Source organism: Silene latifolia, chromosome X (genome assembly GCF_048544455.1).
Source record: "Silene latifolia isolate original U9 population chromosome X, ASM4854445v1, whole genome shotgun sequence".
In the NCBI taxonomy this organism is placed as follows: Eukaryota; Viridiplantae; Streptophyta; class Magnoliopsida; order Caryophyllales; family Caryophyllaceae; genus Silene; species Silene latifolia.
In genome coordinates, this window is record NC_133537.1 from 264,026,729 (window position 1) to 264,048,803 (window position 22,075).

The 22,075-nt window shown below is 46.1% G+C and overlaps 1 protein-coding gene across 1 annotated transcript; it reads right to left on the bottom strand.

Annotated features, from left to right (window-relative positions):
- Positions 1-20,609: 20,609 nt before the first annotated feature.
- Positions 20,610-21,467, bottom strand: LOC141620043 (uncharacterized). Its single transcript, XM_074437017.1, has 2 exons — positions 21,155-21,467; positions 20,610-21,037 (listed from the first exon to the last, which is right to left on the bottom strand). The coding sequence occupies exons 1-2, from the start codon at positions 21,465-21,467 to the stop codon at positions 20,610-20,612; spliced, it is 741 nt and encodes a 246-aa protein (XP_074293118.1).
- Positions 21,468-22,075: the final 608 nt, after the last annotated feature.

Below are 22,075 nucleotides of genomic sequence, written 5' to 3' on the forward strand. Positions count from 1 at the left end.
GAAGCCCTTTAATCAGACACCCAATCCCGCCCGCGTTTAGCGGCCTCTACTGATCGATCTTGGTTGGTTGAATGCAAAAATTGATAAAACGGTTTAAATGCATGAATGCGCATCCAATGATTTAAACCTAACATGTGAGAGCTTTCTAAGTTGGTTTATTTAATCCACGTATCAAGTATAAGATGTCGAGTTGGATTAATGGTTAATTTGCACGCAAGACGAAAATTAAACATCCATTTAATGTATTAGGTTTAGGGTGCATAACATGATCCATTTGTCTTAGTAAGGCATTTTGCAAATATGGTTTTGAATAATCGAATAGTCATCTGATCCGTCCTATATCCGGGTTAACCGGATTCGAGATCGTCCTAGACTAATGCTGGAAGGGAACAGGTCCTGTACCAGACGGCTATAAGAGGCGCGAGCCAGCCGGCGGTGTAAGGGGCCTCCCTTTGGTTTTGAAAATGAGAAAGAAAAGGCCTGCTTGAGGCGCGGGTTAGCCAACGGTTGTATGCCGTGTGTTCATTTGTTTAGAAAACGTTATAAAACGTGTTAAAAATGGGTTTTTGAACCCGGTTTGGTTTTGAAAGGGTCGTTTAGACCGCATTTGTCGATTTGAAGAACTAGACTCGAATAATCATCATTATTTGATAATATTCGGTGTCGGGTTCGGTTTGACAAGCTTGACATGAATAGTTTTGAAAATGATTATGGACTAATTGTTTGAAGTCCATTTTGAATGTAATTAGTCGGTACTCGTCATCGTACCCGGGTTAAAATCCGGCATGGTATGTAGAACCAAGGATGATTTTGCGTTGGTGACTAATATGTTTGCTTGAAAATGTAAAGAAATGAAATAAAAGGCTTTAAAATACCTTTTAAATGTCATTAACCAAATATTATCACCGAAACACGGATTTAACCGTCATGTTATGAAGAACCAAGGGTGAAGAATGTTTAATGGTTAAAACATGTGAAATGAAACAAAAAGGTTTCGAAAATACTTGAAATGGTAAAAACCGATTACAAATATGAAAAATGGGTTGAGGGAAATGACGAGAACAAACACGGTTGATCTTTGGTCTGAGCACCCCATTTAGGCGCGAGCCATTTGGCGACCTAAGGGGCTTCTGCCTCAGACCAAAAAATCGGTTTTGGCTCGTTTATTCCATGTTTTGGTTCATGTTATGCATGTTTTAGCATGTTAAAGTCATGAAACAAATGAAAACATAATAAAAGAGGATTTTTACACCCTCATACTTACATGTTTGGTTATGGCGAGTGACCGACGTAAGTGTAATAACTCGTTTGATCGGAAAAAACTCGGTTTAAAACCGTTTTGGTAAGTAAAGAGTGTTTTAAAAGTTTAGTGATAGTGTAGTGGTCAAAGTGGTCGGTCAAGTGGTTTAATGCACGATGACGGTACCAAACAATGTGTATGGCTCGTGTTTACGATCGGTAGGTCGTAAACACGCGTCGGATTGTGACTTAAGAAGTCGAGTGGAGAATTTTAAGAGAGAAAAGAGGGGGCGGACACTCGTGTAAGTCTCAAATGGGTGGCATTTGAGGGGTATTTATAGGAGAATGAGTGGTTGTGTGAGTTTTGAGCGACGTGGCCACCTGGGCTGCTCAAAGAGGCGCGAGCCACGTCGCGGGTATTCGAGTTGTGTTGTCACTATCACAACAAACGCAATCATGATTTGTTCTACCCTAGGTTTTGTAGTCACATGTTTGGTACTTGACCGACATGAATCCGGGAAAACTTAGTATAGAAGGTTTGAAGATATTTTGTTTTTGTGGTTGACTCGGTTTGACTCGTTATTGGAGTCGGGATTTGAATTTTTGAGTCGGTTTTTGGTCCGGTGTTGGTTTTGACTCTAGTTAGTGTCATTGCGACCCCGTCGCCGTGCATTAAACACTCCAGGTATTTTTGAAATGTTTTGAAATGTTTTGTTTTCGAAATCGTTTTAAGTTTTCCGACGTAAAGTTGTACACAAACTGTCGATCAAACGCTGCGATCCCAAAATATGTTGTAGTCCGATAATCATCGGGTGTTTGTTGGAGTCTCAGAGACATCGGGTATCTACAGATCCCCACTTTGACCGAGGCTTGACAGGGCGAAAGTCAAAGTAGAGTCCCCAGGTCACTCGAAGATTACAACCTGAAGACCCAAGCGACGTCGAGGCGGCTCGAAAGGATTCGGGCCAAGGACCTGCCGTCGGGAAGGGCGACGCCAAGGCGACTCGAAGGTATGAGTCAAGGACCTGTCGTCGGAAACATTTTAGAGTCTGTCGACTATCCGTGCGGGTCGTTTAAAGTCCGTTAGACTACGTACAAAGGCTCGCCAGCCATAAGAAGGAGTCATACCTGAGGCATCTTCGGATATGTCCTTGCATGGTTGCGAATAAATGCTCGCCAGCTGCGGTGCGTATGTGAGGAGGGCTCGCCAGCCACGATGCGTTGTAAGGCTCGCCAGCCGCGACAAGGAAATGTACCCGAGGCATCTTCGGGATCTGTCCTTGAAAGGATGCGGACAAAGGCTCGCCAACCGTGGTGCATATGTGAGGAGGGCTCGCCAGCCGCGATGCATTGTAAGGCTCGCCAGCCGCGACAAGGAAATGTACCCGAGGCATCTTCGGGATCTGTCCTTGAAAAGGTGCGGACAAAGGCTCGCCAGCCGTGGTGCGTATGTGAGGAGGGCTCGCCAGCCGCGATGTGTTGTAAGGCTCGCCAGCCGAGACAAGGAAATGTACCCGAGGCATCTTCGGGATCTGTCCTTGAAAGGGTGCGGACAAAGGCTCGCCAGCCGTGGTGCGTATGTGAGGAGGGCTTGCCAGCCGCGATGCGTTGTAAGGCTCGCCAGCCGAGACAAAGAAATGTACCCGAGGCATCTTCGAGATCTGTCCTTGAAAGGGTGCGGACAAAGGCTCGCCAGCCGTGGTGCGTATGTGAGAAGGGCTCGCCAGCCGCGATGCGTTGTAAGGCTCGCCAGCCGAGACAAGGAAATGTACCCGAGGCATCTTCGGGATCTGTCCTTGAAAGGGTGCGGACAAAGGCTCGCCAGCCGTGGTGCGTATGTGAGGAGGGCTCGCCAGCCGCGATGCGTTGTAAGGCTCGCCAGCCGAGACAAGGAAATGTACCCGAGGCATCTTCGGGATCCTGTCCTGAAAGGGTGCGGACAAAGGCTCGCCACCGTGGTGCGTATGTGAGGAGGGCTCGCCAGCGCGATGCGTTGTAAGGCTCGCCGTACCGAGACAAGGAAATGTACCCGAGGCATCTTCGGGATCTGTCCTTGAAAGGGTGCGGACAAAGGCTCGCCAGCCGTGGTGCGTATGTGAGGAGGGCTCGCCAGCCGCGATGCGTTGTAAGGCTCGCCAGCCGAGACAAGGAAATGTACCCGAGGCATCTTCGGGATCTGTCCTTGAAAGGGTGCGGACAAAGGCTCGCCAGCCGTGGTGAGGTCGGTTAATGGACCATGGGAGTAGCCGCGTCGATTGGGCTTGTTTTGAGAATACGAACTCATGATGTCGCTGGGGAAATAGTGAGTATGGGTTCTCACTATCACTGTTTTTGGAATGTACGGGTTCCGTGAGGAAGCCCCTTGCTGGTATTTGAAAGAATAATGAATTTGGCATCTTCATCATTCGTCGGCTTGAACTTGCAGTGGCGGTTTTGATCGCCGTTTGTTCTAATTTTGAAGGAAAATAGCAAATTTGAGTTTGCTATAGCGTTTGAAGTGACAGTTTATGTGCCGCCGTTGACATTTGATGGAAATAGTGAATTTGGAAACTTCACTTACTGATTGAAGTGACGGTTTATGTGCCGCCGTTGACATTTGATGGGAATAGTGAATTTGGAATCTTCACTATTGATTGAAGTGACGGTTTATGTGCCGCCATTGACATTTGAAAGAAATAGTGAATTTGGAATCTTCACTATTGATTGAAGTGACGGTTTATGTGCCGCCGTTGACATTTGAAAGAAATAGTGAATTTGGAATCTTCACTATTGATTGAAGTGACGGTTTATGTGCCGCCGTTGACATTTGAAAGAAATAGTGAATTTGGAATCTTCACTATTATTTTGAAGTTGAGGAAAAATAGCGATTTTGAATTTTCGCTATTGTTTTTGAAGTTGGCGGTTTCGATCGCCGTTTTGCTTGAAGTTTTTGAAAAATAGCGAATTTGAATTTTCACTATCTGGTTTTGTTTGTTTTTGAGGAAATGACAATATTCAATATCGTCAACGAAAATTTTGAGGTTTGTTATGGGAAATTGGGCCAAAGCCCAAATTTCGCTGAAAAAGAAAAGGGGAGGCCTGGTTTAGGCGCGAGCCATCTGGCGATAGAAGCCGGCTTCTCTATTTTCTGTTAAAAAGACGCGAGGTTGAGCTGCGGATGATTATTCATCTTCAACCTCAAAATCTCGCCAAAATCTCCATTAAAGGACCTTCTAGCTTGCTTTTGCTTGTGCCATTATCAACAAATGTCATCTCAAGGTAAGTATTTCCTCTTGAATCCTTTCAAATTTGTCGATTTTAGCTTGATTGAATTAGGGCGAAATTTTGCCCTAAAAAATCGAATTGGGCGTTTTTGATTGAGCCAATTTCGAGTGGAATTGATGTTTGCATTAGGTTAGAAACCTGTTTAGGAGTATAGGGGTGCTTTTAGTTTGCATTTTGGTCCCTGTTCCCGCTCCCTATGCTCGAAAAACGTGAGTGAGGCGAGAAACCGCCTCATTTCACAATGCCAAGTTTATTTTCTTGGGTAGTGGGTCCCACTAGGTTGCATTGTAGTTGGGAAAACCCGTGTTTGCCATCTAAGGACCTTCGTTGGATGCTTGTGGGCAAAATTGGGTTTTTGCCTTTTGCGACGATCTTACGTCTGACAAAATAAGCGTCTGTTTGGGCTTGAATTGAGTCAGTTTGCCTTGAAATAGACCTTATTGGTATTTTAGGTCACCTTGGGGCGTGATAAAATCACGTTCGCCTTTTTGCGGTCGTTTTTGAATTTTGACCGGTTTGGGCTCAAATTAGCGTATGCATTGCCTTTTTGAACCGTAGAAAAATCCCATTGTGTCGGGAATGTATTTTGGGTTTTTGGCAGACCTTGTATGGGTCTTGAAATGCCGTTTTTGTGGTTTTAACTCGTCTTTTGCTTGAAAAGATGGGCGAGTCGTTTTTGTGTCTTTTTTTTGTGAGTGGTTTAGGGGCGGGATTGCCCCTTGCTTTTTGTATTGCAGGTTGTTTTTTGTTGTTTTTGGGTTTACCCATTTCATGCCGTCGTAATGCCGAAATTTCGGCTGACGTTTTTTTGTTTGTTTTTTGATCGCAGGGTATCGTCTGGGACCGATGGGGTCCGTTGTTGAGTCTTTGGAGGAGGAAGTCGATCCCGGAGGGGATGTAGCGACCGAGGAGGCTGTCGTATTCGAGGCGGTGGTGGAGGATGCTTCCGTAGAGGAGGATAGGCGGCTAATATGGCTGGTTTGTCCTTTTCGTTGTGGCTCATAGACAGGGTGGCTGATGAGTGGGGTTCAGTATCGGAATGGTGCATCGCATCATGGTTCTTGGCCTCCTCATCATCCGAAGTCTGCAAGACACTGTCTTCTTTTTTGTCAAGGAGCAGGAGCGGGGGGTTATCGTCATGGTAACCTCCTCTACTTTCGATGTTGCTCCTCTGTTTCCTATGTTGCTCTCTTTCTTTTCCGTTTGAGAGGATAGAGAGTGCTTAGTTCGGTAGGTGGCGAATAGCCCCCAGTTCGTTGTCTTAGGCCAGTGTCTGTATGATAGACGTTTATTTTAGGCCAGTGTCTGTATGATAGACGTTTGTTTTAGGCCAGTGTCTGTATGATAGACGTTTGTTTTAGGCCAGTGTCAGTATGATAGACGTTTGTCGATGTATTTTGCGTAAGGCGGTTTGTACATATGTGTTTTTGGATTGTAGTTTGTTTTGTGATTTTTGGCTTTTTTGTGTTGTGTTTCGGAGGAGCGCTTGTCGGCTGTTGATTCTCCTTTTGCTTTGCACCAGTTCCTGCATCGTTAGTGTAGAAAAAAACAGGCAACAGATAGCACATATGCACAAACGTAAACACGTAGAAGCAATTGATTGTAAACACGTAAAGCATTTGAAAATCAAAATTAACCAAGAAGACCTGAAGTTAAAATTGAAATTTTGAAAATTCCGTGACAAATCGTCATGTTTGGAATTTAAAAGGAATTGATTTGAAAATTTGAGCAATTAACTCGTGCCGTTAATTAAATTGCATTGAAATTTTGAAAATTGACTCGAGAAAAAAATATAAAAACTCAAACCGTCAGGAACGAATTTTTAGAAAAGGATTTTTGCGAGTATATTTGGTTTTTGATGTCCAGACTCGAATTTGTGAGCGCTTGAATTTTTGAGGAAAATTGATGTCGTGTTATCAATTTTCGATTTTGATATTTGATTTGCGAAAAAGCGAAAAATTTTCGGAATTCCGACTGACGTGGAAACGATCCATCGCGGATCGGGGCGACTAGCCCTTCCCCCCTTTAAAAAAAGAAAGAAAAATCCGTATGTTTAAAGCTGCGTCATGGAAACCGTGTCGGATTTCGTAAAACGCGAAAACAAGGAAATGTGAGTGTGAAGAAACACAAAATTTCCCGGATCATCCCGAAGAGGCGCGAGGTTCCTGGCGGGAGGTTTGAGGTGTCAGGAGAAAACACATGTTGAAAGAGACAAGTCAACAGCGGGAATCCTGGAGAAGCCTCAAAGAGGCGCGAGCGTCTTGGCGATAGAAGCCGGCTCTCCTCTTTTTCTGAAAAATGCGCTGATCATTTTGTATAAATAGGGACGTTTGCGCTTCATTGTTTCATCATCCGAAACACAAAAACATCTCTACAAAACCTCTTCTTCTTCCACAAAAATATTTCATGGATGCTTTCGAGAATGCATTGCGACAATGGTGCCGGGATTTGTCGCCTCCCGAGAAGTATCAACTCGATTGCATGGGAGTTGGTCAATTGTTGCTGCTTCGTCAAGTCAAGGTGCAACCTTCGTTTCTTGAAGCATGTTCTCGGTTTTGGGATTCGAAACATCATGTTTTCGTTTTCCCGAAAGGTGAAATTTGTCCTCTTGCCGAAGAAGTTGGAGCCATTGGTGGGTCGCCGGGTTGTGCTCCGGTGCTTCCTCTGACCCGGTTGTGCTACAAGGAGAAATTCTGTTCCATGTTGGGCTTGTCAACAAGCCAAGTCAACTTCCTTCTTGCTCTACATGGTGTGGATATGTTGGCTCTTATCAACATCTTCTCGAATCGGTTAGATGCTAATGTCTCGGAGGTTGCTAGGAGAAGGGCTCTTGCATTTTGCCTTGTCCATGTGTATCTCTTTGTTGATGTTTTGAAGAAGGAGGGGCCAAGATGTCATGGTAGCATGACCCTTATCCATGTGATTGAGCAAATGGAGCATGGTAGAGATCCATCATGGTTGGTGCTTGGAGAGATTATCCAAGCTTTGGACAAGGAAGGCTCTTGTGGAGAAGCTCCCTCTTTTGGATCGCCAAGGATCCTTCAAGTGTGGCTATTGGAGAGGCTAAGGTATGTAGAGCCTCCGGTTAATCCTTCTTCTTATTCCTTCCGTCACCTTACCATGAGGAAGAAATTGTACCCGGATAGTTTTGCTTCCACCGAGGCCTATTGGGCCGCAAGATTGGCGGAGGAGGGTGGTCCTCATATCCGTTGGGTGGTGCCGTGGTGGCACTTGAGGTCCTTCACGGGGTTGCCCGCGTCGGGTGCTAGTCCTCGTTCTTTGATGGTGGTGGGCTTGAAGGTTGTTTCCTTCATTTATCTCGAAAGGCTCATGAGGCAAATGGGGCGTCAACAAAAGGTGCCCGCTCAAGATACTCTTGTTCAAGAGAATGTTTTCCGGAACTCCGAGCTTGTGGAGTTCTTCGAAAGATGGTGGGCCACTCGGCCGCTTTGGGAGGTACCAAACCCCGTTGCTACGACATGGGTGACTCCCGCTTATGTCAAATGGTCACGTGCTCCGTCCTTGGAAGAGAGATCCAAATTCCGTAAGGACGAGGTTGTCGACTTGAAGTACCGAGAGGTTGTCAAGGCCAACCGTGCCTTCTTTGAGGAGTATGTTGATGGAGCTACCCCCGATGTGATGAGACCACCGAAGAGGAGGAGTTCCGGCCCCAAGAATATGGTGGGCCGTGCATTGGCTCGTCTTGGGTCAAATATGGGGTCTTGTGCCAGACCGGAGGCCGTCGCCGTCTTAGATCCGTTTAGGATCCGTTCCGAGGGAGAAGTTCATGCTAGGCGGGCCAACAAGAAGAACAAGGGGAAGATGTACCCCGAAGGAAAAGGCAAGGGTAGAATGGAAGAGTGAAGACCTCCATTACCCACTTTATTATTATGTTGTATTATTGTTGTGAGTTTTTATTATGTTGTACTAGCTAGTTGTTGTGTGTTTTGTGCTAGTTTTACTATGTGAGGTGTGTTAGTTGACACCTTAGCTTTGACAAGTTGTAGACTCGTCGAGCTTTATTTGTTGTTGAAATTGTAATCCCTCCCATTATTAATTAAATAAGAGGATTGCTCGTGTCGGAAAGTTGTGAACGCTTGTTTCTTCCATCCATTTTGTGAAGGCAACTCGATTTGAATCGTCCTAAACAATTGCACTTGGGAAAGTGATATTTTGTGGAAAGGGAGAAAGGCTCATTTTTGTATTTTGTGGGAAAGGGAATGGTTTTCCCTTTCTTCTTTTGAAAGTTGATGTGGGTGATGTTTTTTTTTTATTGTGGGAATGGTTATTTTTGAAAGTGGGAATGGTTGTATCCTTCTTGTGTAAGAAAGGACTGCCTACGTATTCACCTGAAGAGGTGAAATCAAAACATGATCGTAGTTCGAAATGTTTTGTGAATTTGAATTGGGTTTTGTGGTTGTATCCCTCAGGCATAAGAAGGACTGCCTACGTATTCACCTGAAGAGGTGAAATCAATCCATGCTCGTAGTTCAGGGGGTTTGGTTTTTGTAGTGCAAATGGACGTTGCCTTTGACGGATCAAAGGACATTCGAAATGGGCAAAGTGCCGCAGCTTAGACTCGATAAAACATGCAATTTCAAATCAGAACACATTGAGGAACTTGACTTGAAAAGGGTTGAGGTCGATGCTAGTTGCAAAACTAGGCTAGGTTGTTGACTGATAGGGTTCAAGGGTAGTATTTCTTGAGTTGGTCTAGGTTGGTTGGGTTTGTAAAGTCCTCCCCGTCTAGGTCACTCAGTCTCACTGCGCCCCCCAAAAGTATTTTCTTGACCAGGTATGGCCCGGCCCAGTTGGGTTTGAATTTTCCCCTCGGATCTACGGGTAATGGTGCTCAAACTAACTTGAGGACCAAGTCGCCCTCCTGGATGTTTCTGGGTTTAACCTTCTTGTTGAATGCCTGTTGTATACGTCGTTGGTATAGCTGGACGTTGTGCAAGGCGTTGAGTCGCCGTTCGTCTAGAAGAGTGAGTTGTTCGTACCTTCGACGGGTCCATTCCGCCTCAGGGACTTGACTCTCCAGTAGGATGCATAGAGAAGGGACCTCTAACTCTACCGGTTGAACCGCCTCCATACCGTATGCTTGGTAGAAGGGTGTGGCGCCTGTCGGTGTTCGAATGGAGGTTCGGTATCCCCAGAGTGCGAATGGGAGTTTGCTCGGCCAATCGCGGTAGTTGTCTTGCATTTTCTTGATAATGGTAACAAGAGTTTTGTTCGCTGCCTCCACCGCTCCATTGGTTTGGGGACGGTAGGGGGATGATCGATGTCGTTTGATCTTGTATTTGTCCGGCAAGGTTTGAGTTTCCGCCCGGAAGTGAGAGCCTTGATCGCTGATAATTTCATGGGGTACCCCATATCGGCAGATGATGTTGTTTTGAATGAACTTGGCCACTTGTTTGGCGGTCAAGACTGCATATGACTGCGCTTCCACCCATTTGGTGAAGTAGTCGATGGCGACGAGGACGAAACAATGCCCCTTGGTGCCTATCGGGTTGACTTTTCCGATGATGTCGATGCCCCAGGTCGAGAATGGCCAGGGTGATGTCATGGTGTATAAAAGGGATGGTGGTATGTGTTGTATGTTGGCGAAGATTTGGCAATTGTGGCAATGTTTGACGTAGTTACGGCAATCGACTTCCATGGTTGTCCAGTAGTAACCTAGCCGCATGATTTTCCGTGTAAGCATCATTGCACTCATGTGAGGGCCACATTCTCCGTCGTGGACCTCTCCTATAACCTTCTTGGCTTTGTAAAGGTCAATGCAAAGGAGGAGAATTCCTCGGGGTGTTCTTTTGTAGAGTTGATTTTGGTTTATCACGAATTGTGATGCAAGTAAACGGATGGCTCTTTGTCCTCTTTGATCAGAGTTGGGAGGGAATTCGTTTTTGGTTTTGTAATTGAGGATGGCTTGGTACCAAGGTTCATCATGGCTTTCCTCGTCGTCGATAATGGCACAAATGTGAGCTGGCTCGCTCCGTCTTTCGACACATAGGGGCATCGATGTCATGTCGTCAGGTATGTTGACGAGCGCGGCGAGTTTTGCTAGGGCATCAGCAAATTGATTTTCCTCTCGCGGTAAGTGGAAGTAGTCGATTTGGTCAAAGAACTCGGCCTCTTGATTGATCTTCGCTCGGTAGGGAGCTAAGCTGTCAGATCGGATTTTCCATGATCTGGATACCTGATTGATGATGAGTGAGGAATCGCCATGGACCCTCAATCTCTTGATGCCCGAGTGATGGTCGCTTGTAGGCCGATGAGACATGCTTCATATTGGCGGCATTGTTGGTGACGGCGAAGTCCACTTGACCGAGATCGGAACATGTTCTCCCCTCGGTGATATTAGAAGGATTCCTACCCCGAAGCCTCTCGATTAGATGCACCATCATAGTATAGGTCCCATGCGTCAGAGTCGGCACAAAGGATGTCTTCGTCAGGAAGTGACCATGTGTCGGTCGTTGGATCCTCATTGGCGGGATTTTTCGCTAGGAAATCGATCGCTCTTCCTTGATAACCTTGAGGGGTACAAACTTGAGATCAAACTCGGACAGCATGAGTGTCCATCTAGACAGCCTTCCATTTAGTACGGGTTTTTCGAAGATGTACTTGACCGGGTCCATCTTGGAGTAGATGTGGACCGAGTAGCTGAGCATGTAATGCGGCAGCTTCTTTGTTGACCATACTAGGGCAAGGCATGTCTTTTCCAGTTGGGTATACCTCGTCTCGTACTCAATGAACTTTTTGATGATGTAGTAGATGGCTCGCTCTTCGTTGCCAACTGTTTGTGCTAGCATTGCGCCCATGGCTGTGTTGGTAACAGTCAGGTATAGGGATAGAGGAATCCTCGGTTGAGGTGGCATGAGGACAGGAGGTTTGGATAGGATTTCCTTTATCCTGTCGAATGCCTTTTGACAGTCGTCGTCCCAATCGGTGTGATCGGAGGCACGAAGCTTCTTGAATATCGGTTCACAGATCATAGTGAGCTTGGCAATGAACCGGCTGATGTATTGGACCTGACCGAGAAATCCCCGAATCTCCTTCTCGTTCTTAGGCCGAGGCATTTGTTGTAGGGCTTTGATTTTGGTTGGATCAATCTCAATGCCTCTTTTGCTGACGACATGTCCCAAGAGTTTTCCGGAGGTGACCTCGAATGCACACTTCTGAGGATTTAGTCTCATGTTATATTTCCGCAGACGAGCGAAGAATTTCCGGAGGGCACCGATGTGGCCATCCCGTTCTTTTAATTTGACAATCATGTCATCGACATATACCTCTACCTCCTTGTGCATCATATCATGTAGGAGAGTGGTAGCGGTTCTTTGATAGGTTGCTCCGGCATTGATGAGGCCGAAAGGCATGACCGTGTAGCAATATGTACCCCACTGTGTAGTGAACGCAGTTTTGTGCATGTCTTCCTCAGCCATCTTAATCTGGTTGTACCCAGCATACCCGTCCATGAATGATAAGAGAGCATGCTCGGCGGTGTTGTCTACCAGAATGTCAACATGTGGCAAAGGGAAGTCGTCTTTTGGACTCGCCTTGTTCGATCCGAAGTCGACGCAAACCCGAATTCTTCCGTCTTTCTTTGGCATGTGCACAATGTTGGCCACCCAATCCGAGTATTCGACACTTTGATGAACCCACCTTGAACCGTTTGTCCACTTCTTCTTTGATTTTTAGGGCCCACTCAGGACGCATCCGGCGTAACTCTGCTTTTCACGAGTGTTTAGCTCCGGTTTAATGGGTATCCGGTGCTCGCAATTTCTCTGTCAATCCTGCATATCTCTGTAAGACCAGGCGAACACGTCCTTGTATTCGTGGAGGAGGTCAATGAACTGTTGTCTTTCCGAGGGGTCCAGGGTTGTCCCTATCCTAAGTTCTTGAGGTGTATTGTCGGTTCCTACGTTAATAGGTTCGGTTTCCTCAATGATGGGGGTTCTGGTTTCCCGTTTGTCAAGTTCTTTGGCTAAGTGGGGTGGGTAGTCAATCAAGTCAAATTCCTCATAGTCATTCAAAATTGCATTGCAGTTAAATTGAGACGAGTCATAAGCAAACTTAGCGTTCATTAAGTTGACACGAGCGAAAAGCTCGGAAAGGACAGACATCTCGTGGTCAGTCAGAGGCGACACAACAGAGAAGTGGCTCCTGGAATAGGCTCCAGGTTGTCACCTTTCATGGGAGTGGGGGTGACCCTAGTGGACTCAGCCTCTGAATCAGCCACGACTTTGTGATAAAACAGTGGGAAGGGGACCTTGACTGGGACATCCGAAGTGTTAGGAGCTATGACAGACTCTGACTCCGACTCAGACTCAGAATCTTCCTCACTTCCCTCCTTGAACATAGGGCCTTCTCCAGTTGTTATCTTGAGAATGCGGCCTTGGCGATCGGTCCACTTGATGGTCTTCCTCCAGCCCTGGGTGGCTTTCTCCGGGTCAGTATTGGAGATCAAGGCGGTTGGATCAAATTGGTTGTCTTTCAGGGCGATGTTGATGATGTCCTCATAGTCGAGGTGTTTAATGTTATCTTCCCCGAAGAGGAGTGTGACAGCTTGTCCGTCAAGGCATGGTGACGGTTTGGACTCGCTGATGATCTTTTCGATGTTGTCGGGGATAAAGTAGCGATCCTGGAAGACTTCCACTCCCGGTATCTATCCCCGGCCACGAGTCATAGATTGGCTCCGGAAAGCCGTGGTAGAGTTCGACTCTCCCTCGGGGACAAAGTATCCGTTGAGAGTCAGGTGGTAGGGACGGAGGATAACCCCGTGCTTCTTGCGTTTTCGGACTAGGAGGTTCATCTCCTGGATATCTTTGTCAGTAGGTTCGTATCCCAGCCCAAAGGGAATGTTGGGGACCTTAGCTTGTTTCAAGGGAGGCAATGGGTCCTTTAGTGGATTGAGCGGCAAACCCGGGAAGTAACCCTGACGCATCATGATATGGTTGATCGTGAGGTTGGTGAACGGGTCACACTCAAAGGTTGCAGGTTCATCAGTTATGGTGTTCACGGCTTGGAAACCCCACATTTCATTGTCGTCCTCCTCAATGGCTTGGGAGGTTACCCCTCTTCTCAAAACTGCTTTGATTGGGGAAGCGGGAATTGTGATCGTTTTCCCGTTGAAGGGGACCCTGATCTTTTAGTGGAGCGTTGATGTGACCGCCTTGACGGCGTGAATCCAGGGACGTCCCAGGAGCATGTTGAAGGACACGTCGATGTCGACCACTTGAAAACTGGTTTGCCTTTCCAGTGGCCCGGTTGCGACGGCCAAAGTGACTAGCCCAGCGACCTTGCGACGAGTGTCGTCGTAGGCGCGTACTCCTTGATTCGTTGGGATTAAATCATATTCCTTGATACCCAGCCTGTGGGCAGTTTTGAGAGGAATGACATTCATGGCGGAACCGTCATCCACGAGGACCATTGGTATATTTTTCTGGAGGCATTGTACGGTGATGTACAGAGCCAGGTTATGATTGGTTCCGAACAGGGGGATATCCTCGTCGGAGAAGACGACCGGGTTACTCAAATCAGGGGCGTCTCTCGTCATGTGTGCCACTATTTCTTCTGGGGAAGAGGTGGAGGGCACGGTTAATTTCCCCAAGGCCTGCAGTAAGGCCTATCGGTGCTCAAAAGACGTTGCAATCAGTTGCCAAATTGAGATTTCGGCCTTTGCTTTCTGGAGTTGTCTCGGGATTGAGTTCTCGGGAGCCTTTGGTTGAGTGTCCGCTTCCGGGACGATTTGGTCATTCGTTGTTGGAACGACCGCTGAGTTGCTCGGATTCTGATAGGGACGTCCGGACCGGGTGAGGTGTCCGATTTCCTTCGTCCGCTTTTCCTTCCCCGGGATGACATATACATCCTCAACATCATCCCGCCATATGCCGTTAATTTCAGGGTCTCGAGGATACCTTGGAGGGGTATTCCTCGGTGGGTAGTTCTTGTGGGGAATATTTTTGTGAGGGCGATTTTTATGGGGGTAGTTATTTTGAGGGTAATTATTTTGAGGGTAGTTATTTTGAGGGTAGTTATTTTGAGGGTAGTTATTTTGAGGGTGATTTTCGTGAGGTCTATGCCAGAATGGTCGCGGGAGCAATCCATCCTGGGGTGGGTAGTTTTGAATGCTTGGGGAATTCTCCCTCGGACGCGGTGTTGGGGGATTAAAGATGAGTCGACGGTAGGCATCGTCGAGTCGGGTGATTCTCTCAGAGAGGCTGGCTATGGCCTCTTCGACTTGCTGAAACATAGTGAGCATGGTGGCAGTACTGAACAGTCTAAGGTCGGCTCATCGTCATAGATGGCATGAATTCCCAGAGGATTCGTCTTGTTGTTCGGCTTAGTTGGTGGGGGTATAGGCAAATCTCCCTTCTCAATCATGTCTTGAATGAGGTGCTTGAGTTTGAAGCAATTTTCGGTATCATGCCCTTTCCCTCGATGATACCGGCGAGGGCGTTGGGGTTCCAAAATCGGGATTTCTTGGCGTCGGCCGGGTCCGGGGTGGGCCCGATCGGTTGTAACTTCCCTTGGTCCATGAGCCTTTTCAAGGCACTTGCATAAGTCGACCCTATGTTGGTGAACACTCTCTGAGGGCGTTCAGTTTTCTTGGCAGATAGTTCGACGAGGTTAACCTCATCAATCTTGTTTGTCTGTCCGTAAGGGCGAGATCCGGTTGAGGTGGATCCCTGGTAACCCCTGCCGGTGGTCTTTGCTAAGACACCCTTTCGGAGGTCGTCCTCAATACGTGTCCCTAGAATCTGCAGATCTTGAAACGTTTTGATATTTTGATACCTCAGTAGGTTGGCATAAACCGGGCGGAGGTTGTTGACAAATTTTTCCACGAGTTGATTCACGGCCATCGATTAACCGAGTACTCACCCTCCTCCAACGGGTTAGGAACTCAGTGAACCCATCCTTGTCATTTTGGGTTAACACCTCGAGAGTACGGGTGTTGGCCTGGATTTCGACGTTGTCGGCATACTGTTTGGCAAACTCGACTGCGATCTCATCTCAAGTGGTAAGGTTTTTCGGGTCCAAGGAGTAGTACCATTGGCGAGGAATCGGCTCCAAAGAGGACGGGAAGATTCTGGTAAAAAGCTCCTGTTTGACCCCCTTAATGGCCATGTAGTCTTTGAAAGCACGGATGTGGTTGAGTGGGTCTTCCACTCCCTTGAACTTAGGCACATCGTCGGGGGTGAAGTTGTCGGTAACGGTCCCCAACAGGTTCGAACCTTCGGTTATTTTCAAGGTGGATGTTGTTACCCCGGGCTAGGAGTTGTTCTTCCAAGAGTTTCAGCCTCTTCTCAGTTTCAGTCAGAGGTGGGGTATTATGTTCCACAATTTCCTTGTTCTCGAGGGCGTCGATACGGGTCTCGACGCGATCCAGGGTGACCTTAAGAGCGGTAAGTAGGCTGGCTAGCTGATCAGTTGTGACATCTCTGTTGTTATCATTGTTGTTGTGGTTGACAGACGAAGTTGAAGACGGGGCCATGGCTCTGAGGCAGAAAAACGGCTCACATTACAACTCAATCCGACACGGTCCAAGACTGAACACAGACAACACAGAGGACGAGACAAAGATCGACTTAATAAGACGGGGTGACCGTGTGTGGTCCCTCGGTGCTGACTCGATTTGTGACGTGACGGTGTTTGACCGAACCTTTGACACGAGTCCAATCATGACGGCGCGACGCCATTTTACGGGTCTCGTGGTGAGACGACTCATAAGTAAAGACCCATAAGTACGTTTGCTTTGACTCGATAGACACGAGGCAGAATTGAAATGGTGGACTGAAGTTTTCGAAAATAGAGATTTTCAAAAAGATTTATTTGTCACTTTAATGGGCGGCTTCCGAAGATAGAAATCTCCGCAAGTCGATCAGTTGAAAAGGGTTGTCTTAAGTTTATTTGCAAAAGACGGTTTGAGTTTGAGTCGGCTCGCAAAACAGTTTGTTGCTTCCAAAGACGGTTTTGAAATTCAAAATTGTATGTTTTTAAAATCGGGTTTGAAATGTTTGAAAAGGTCTCGGGGACGGTGCATGGTCCTCGGGATCTCGAAAGTGTCTCGAGAAAAGGGTGTGTGCTTTTCTCGTGTTTTGAAAGGGAGCCATTGTCGGCGCGAAACGGGTTAAAATCCGTGTCTAGACGCGGTGATTATAACGGCGTAAAAAGGTGATTTGAAATGGTTATACAAAACCGGGTTTGAAAATCGTCATTATGACGGCCTAGAAAGACGTGTTGAAATGGTTATACAAAACCGGGTTTGAAAATCGTCATTATGACGGCCTTGAAAGGCGTGTTGAAATGGTTATACAAAACCGGGTTTGAAAATCGTCATTACGACGGCCTAGAAAGACGTGTTGAAATGGTTATACAAAACCGAGTTTGAAAATCGTCATTACGACGGCCTAGAAAGGCGTGTTGAAACGGTTATACAAAACCGGGTTTGAAAATCGTCATTACGACGGCCTAGAAAGGCGTGCATCGGCCGGCGAAAGACCGAGTTTTGAAATGGCCATTATAACGGCGCAAAAAGGGTGTTTTTGAAAGTTTGAAAATGACACGGAAGGACTTATGATCAAATAGCACATAAGCACTCACAGTTCATTATATTATGCATCATGCTGACACGGGTTTTGGCTTAGAAGGGTGGGTTACACACCAAGCAATCAAACCCCGATTTACGAGAGGGATACCAATCCAAACAAAATGTGTAAGGAGGGTGCCCTAGCCTCGTGCTCGAAAGTGATGAAAGCTCTTTGACGAAACAGAAATGTGTAACGTCAATGGTATGCTTGACTCAATCGGGATTCAAAACGCGGGGATGAGAAAACTCACGCCGACGGGACGAGCGAATTGGTCGAAAAGGGTTAGGTTGTGGGCCCGGACAAGGAACCCGACCGTGACCGTACTATCAATTAATGCATTCCAACCAAGATCTTGTTCGAGTCTCACCATCTAGGGATCACAAAGATTTAAGTGTCCTAGTTTTCCCCAGCGGAGTCGCCAAACTGTGGATATGGGCTACGTCTCGGTCTGTGGATTTGGGCCACCTACCGATCTACGGTCACGGGCCACCTGCACGCCAAGCCAAATTGTGGACATGCAGCGGTCTCTTGAAAGCCACGCTTGGCGGCGTAAAAATGCCTTCGACCGGATCGTTTTAGATCGGTCGGTTTCGTCTCGGTAAGGGTCTCGAAACGATTAGAGATGTTCGGAGTCGCCACCAAGCATTTGTGGGATGCCTGGAACCCATTCGAATTACACTTTATACCTCAGTCAAATCGAAGCACAAAGCAGCATTTGACATAGGTACTAAAGATAAGGAAATCGTCCCTCTTTAGCATCCTATCTCTAGAATGACTCTCGTACGCCCTGGATAAGGTCGTCCACTATCCAAAGTTTCTGAGTAAGAGGTGAAGGTACGTATTGGGAAGCCCTTTAATCAGACACCCAATCCCGCCCGCGTTTAGCGGCCTCTACTGATCGATCTTGGTTGGTTGAATGCAAAAATTGATAAAACGGTTTAAATGCATGAATGCGCATCCAATGATTTAAACCTAACATGTGAGAGCTTTCTAAGTCGGTTGATTTAATCCACGTATCAAGTATAAGATGTCGAGTTGGATTAATGGTTGATTTGCATGCAAGACGAAAATTAAACATCCATTTACCGTATTAGGTTTAGGGTGCATAACATGATCCATTTATCTTAGTAAGGCATTTTGCAAATATGGTTTTGAATAATCGAATAGTCATCTGATCCGTCCTATATCCGGGTTAACCAGAGTCGGGATCGTCCTAGACTAATGCCGAAGGGAACAGCCCCCTGCACTGCACGGCTATAAGAGGCGCGAGCGCCCGGCGGTGTAAGGGGCCTCCCTTTGGTTTTGAAAATGAGAAAGAAAAGGCCTGCTTGAGGCGCGGGTTAGCCAACGGTTGTATGCCGTGTTCTGACTGTTTAGAAAACGTTATAAAACGTGTTAAAAATGGGTTTTTGAACCCGGTTTTGTTTTGAAAGGGTCGTTTAGACCGCATTTGTCGATTTGAAGAACTAGACTCGAATAATCATCATTATTTGATAATATTCGGTGTCGGGTTCGGTTTGACAAGCTTGACATGAATAGTTTTGAAAATGATTATGGACTAATTGTTTTAAGTCCATTTTGAATGTAATTAGTTGGTACTCGTCATCGTACCAGGGTTAAAATCCGGCATGGTATGTAGAACCAAGGATGATTTTGCGTTGGTGACTAATATGTTTGCTTGAAAATGTAAAGAAATGAAATAAAAGGCTTTAAAATACCTTTTAAATGTCATTAACCAAATATTATCACCGAAACACGGATTTAACCGTCATGGTATGAAGAACCAAGGGTGAAGAATGTTTTATGGTTAAAACATGTGAAAAAAAAACAAAAAGGTTTCGAAAATACTTGAAATGGTAAAAACCGATTACAAATATGAAAAATGGGTTGAGGGAAATGACGAGAACAAACACGGTTGATCTCTGGTCTGAGCACCCCATTTAGGCGCGAGCCATTTGGCGACCTAAGGGGCTTCTGCCTCAGACCAAAAAATCGGTTTTGGCTCGTTTATTCCATGTTTTGGTTCATGTTATGCATGTTTTAGCATGTTAAAGTCATGAAACAAATGAAAACATAATAAAAGAGGATTTTTACACCCTCATACTTACATGTTCGGTTATGGCGAGTGACCGACGTAAGTGTAATAACTCGTTTGATCGGAAAAAACTCGGTTTAAAACCATTTTGGTAAGTAAAGAGTGTTTTAAAAGTTTAGTGATGGTGTAGTGGTCAAAGTTGTCGGTCAAGTGGTTTAATGCACGATTACGGTACCAAACAATGTGTAAGGCTCGTGTTTACGATCGGTAGGTCGTAAACACACGTCGGATTGTGACTTAAGAAGTCGAGTCGAGAATTTTAAGGGAGAAAAGAGGGGGCGGACACTCGCGTAAGTCTCAAATGGGTGGCATTTGAGGGGTATTTATAGGAGAATGAGTGGTTGTGTGAGTTTTGAGCGACGTGGCCACCTGGGCTGCTCAAAGAGGCGCGAGCCACGTCGCGGGTCTTCGAGTTGTGTTGTCACTATCACAACAAACGCAATCATGATTTGTTCTATCCTAGGTTTTGTAGTCACATGTTTGGTACTTGACCAACATGAATCCGGGAAAACTTAATATAGAAGGTTTGAAGATATTTTGTTTTTGTGGTTGACTCGGTTTGACTCGTTGTTGGAGTCGGGATTTGAATTTTTGAGTCGGTTTTTGGTCCGGTGTCGGTTTTGACTCTAGTTAGTGTCATTGCGACCCCGTCACCGTGAATTAAACACTCTAGGTATTTTTGAAATTTTTTGAAATGTTTTGTTTTCGAAATCGTTTTAAGTTTTCCGACGTAAAGTTGTACACAAACTGTCGATCAAACGCTGCGATCCCAAAACATGTTGTAGTCCGATAATCATCGGGTGTTTGTTGGAGTCTCAGCAGATACTGGGTATCTACAGGAACGTCGTTTCACAACTCTCATCCCAAAGAAATCTGGTCTCTTTCCTCATCAAAACTGCCATAGGTCTAGCGGTCTTAGAGAAATCCTTTACGAACCTCGTGTAGTAGCCAACTAAACCCAAGAAACTTCGGATCTCAGCAACATTCTTTGGTGTTTCCCATTTTGACACTGCCTCAATCTTACTAGGATCCACCGACACACCTTCTTTTAAGATCACAAGGCCTAGAAAAGCCACCCTCTCTAACCAGAACTCACAGTTAGATAACTTAACATACAGCTGATTATCTCGCAAAGTCTGCAGTACTAACCTCATGTGCTCCTCGTGATCCTCCTTAGTCTTAGAGTAGACCAAAATGTCATCAATAAAGACTACCACAAACCTGTTCAAGAACGGACTAAAGATCTAGTTCATAAGGTCCATGAATACTGCTGGTGCTTTAGTCAACCCAAAAGGCATTACCACATACTCATAGTGACCATACCGTGATCGAAATGTTGTCTTAGGAATATCCTCAGCTGCAATCCTCAACTGATGGTAACCCGACCTCAGATCTATTTTAGAAAACACTCCGTCTTCACTCAGCTAGTCAAAAGGATCATCAATCCTTGGCAAAGGATACTTGTTCTTCACGGTGACATGGTTTAACTCTTTACAGTCGATGCATAGCCTCATACTACCCTCTTTCTTTTTCACGAACAAAACTAGTGCACCCCAAGGCGATACACTAGGTCTAATGTACTCTTTGTCCAATAACTCATTCAGTTGCTTTTCCAACTCCTTAGGTCCCATGCGGTATAGAGCCTGAGATATAGATACCGTCCCCGGTTTAAGCTCAACACTAAAGTCAATGTCCCTCTTAGGAGGTAATCCTGGTATCTCTTCCGGAAAAACATCCCCGAACTCACTAACCACTGGTATATCAGTTGCTGACGGCTCCTCTACCCGAGTATCCCACACGAGGCAAAGGATCAAAGTACACTTCTTTCTCAAATATGACTTTAAAGTCATCACTGATATAAGTTTCATCTTGGGCGTTACAACAAACTCCCTATATGACATTTTGGTTCCCTTAGGCCCTTTTAAAGACACTATCTTCTACCGACAATCTATCTTAGCCTAGTACTTACCCAACCGATCTATCCCGACTATAACCACAAACCCCTCCAAAGGTAACTCTAACAGATTGACTGGTAAGTCTACTTGCCCAACCATCATAGACACCCCTTTATATAACTTAGTACATGACACGGACTCTCCCGAAGGTATAAACACATCATCTTTTACAAACTCATATTCTCCCAACCCCATAACTAAGGCATGACCCCTAGACACAAACGAGTGGGTTTCCCCTGAATCAAACAAAACAAAAGACGGCGTGTTATGAACAAGGAAAGTACCAGTAACAACATGAGCATCATCCTCAGCTTCCTGCTTACCCATCATAAAAAGTTCCCGCTGTTTTTCTGACCTCTACCTTGAACCGTGGTTGCTGAAGTAGTAGGCTTAGCTACCGAGTTCTGTGTCACCTGTTGGTCAGATGCTGATAAGACCCTCCATTATTGCGATTGTAGCTATCATTGTTGTTGCCTTGGCCTCCTTGATTACCCCATGACCCAGCTAGCCTATTACTAGCTAGACTCTGACTCGGAGCATGCGAGTAGTTTCCTTGATATGACCTCGGAAAATCTCCTCCTCCCCTTGCAGCGCTCGTACACTCAAACCGTTTGTGGCCCATCCCACCACAATTGAAACATAGAAGATTGGAGTTCTCACTAGTACTCTGGCCGTCTCTTACCCAAGCTCGAGATCCCCCGCCATAGCTAGATCCCCCAGAAAAATTCTTAGCCTGATTGTGATTGCTCCTCTTTTGGCTTGACTGGTTGCCACCCTCACTCTTAGCCTTTCTCTTTTCCACACTCTTTTCTTTAGCCTCCTTGGCCATGTCCACTAGCCTCTCAGCGTGCCTTACCCTTGCGTATAAATCTTTCAGATCAGTGATCTTCACTGCTAGCCCTATCTCAAAACGAAGAGCCAAACTCCGTTGACTC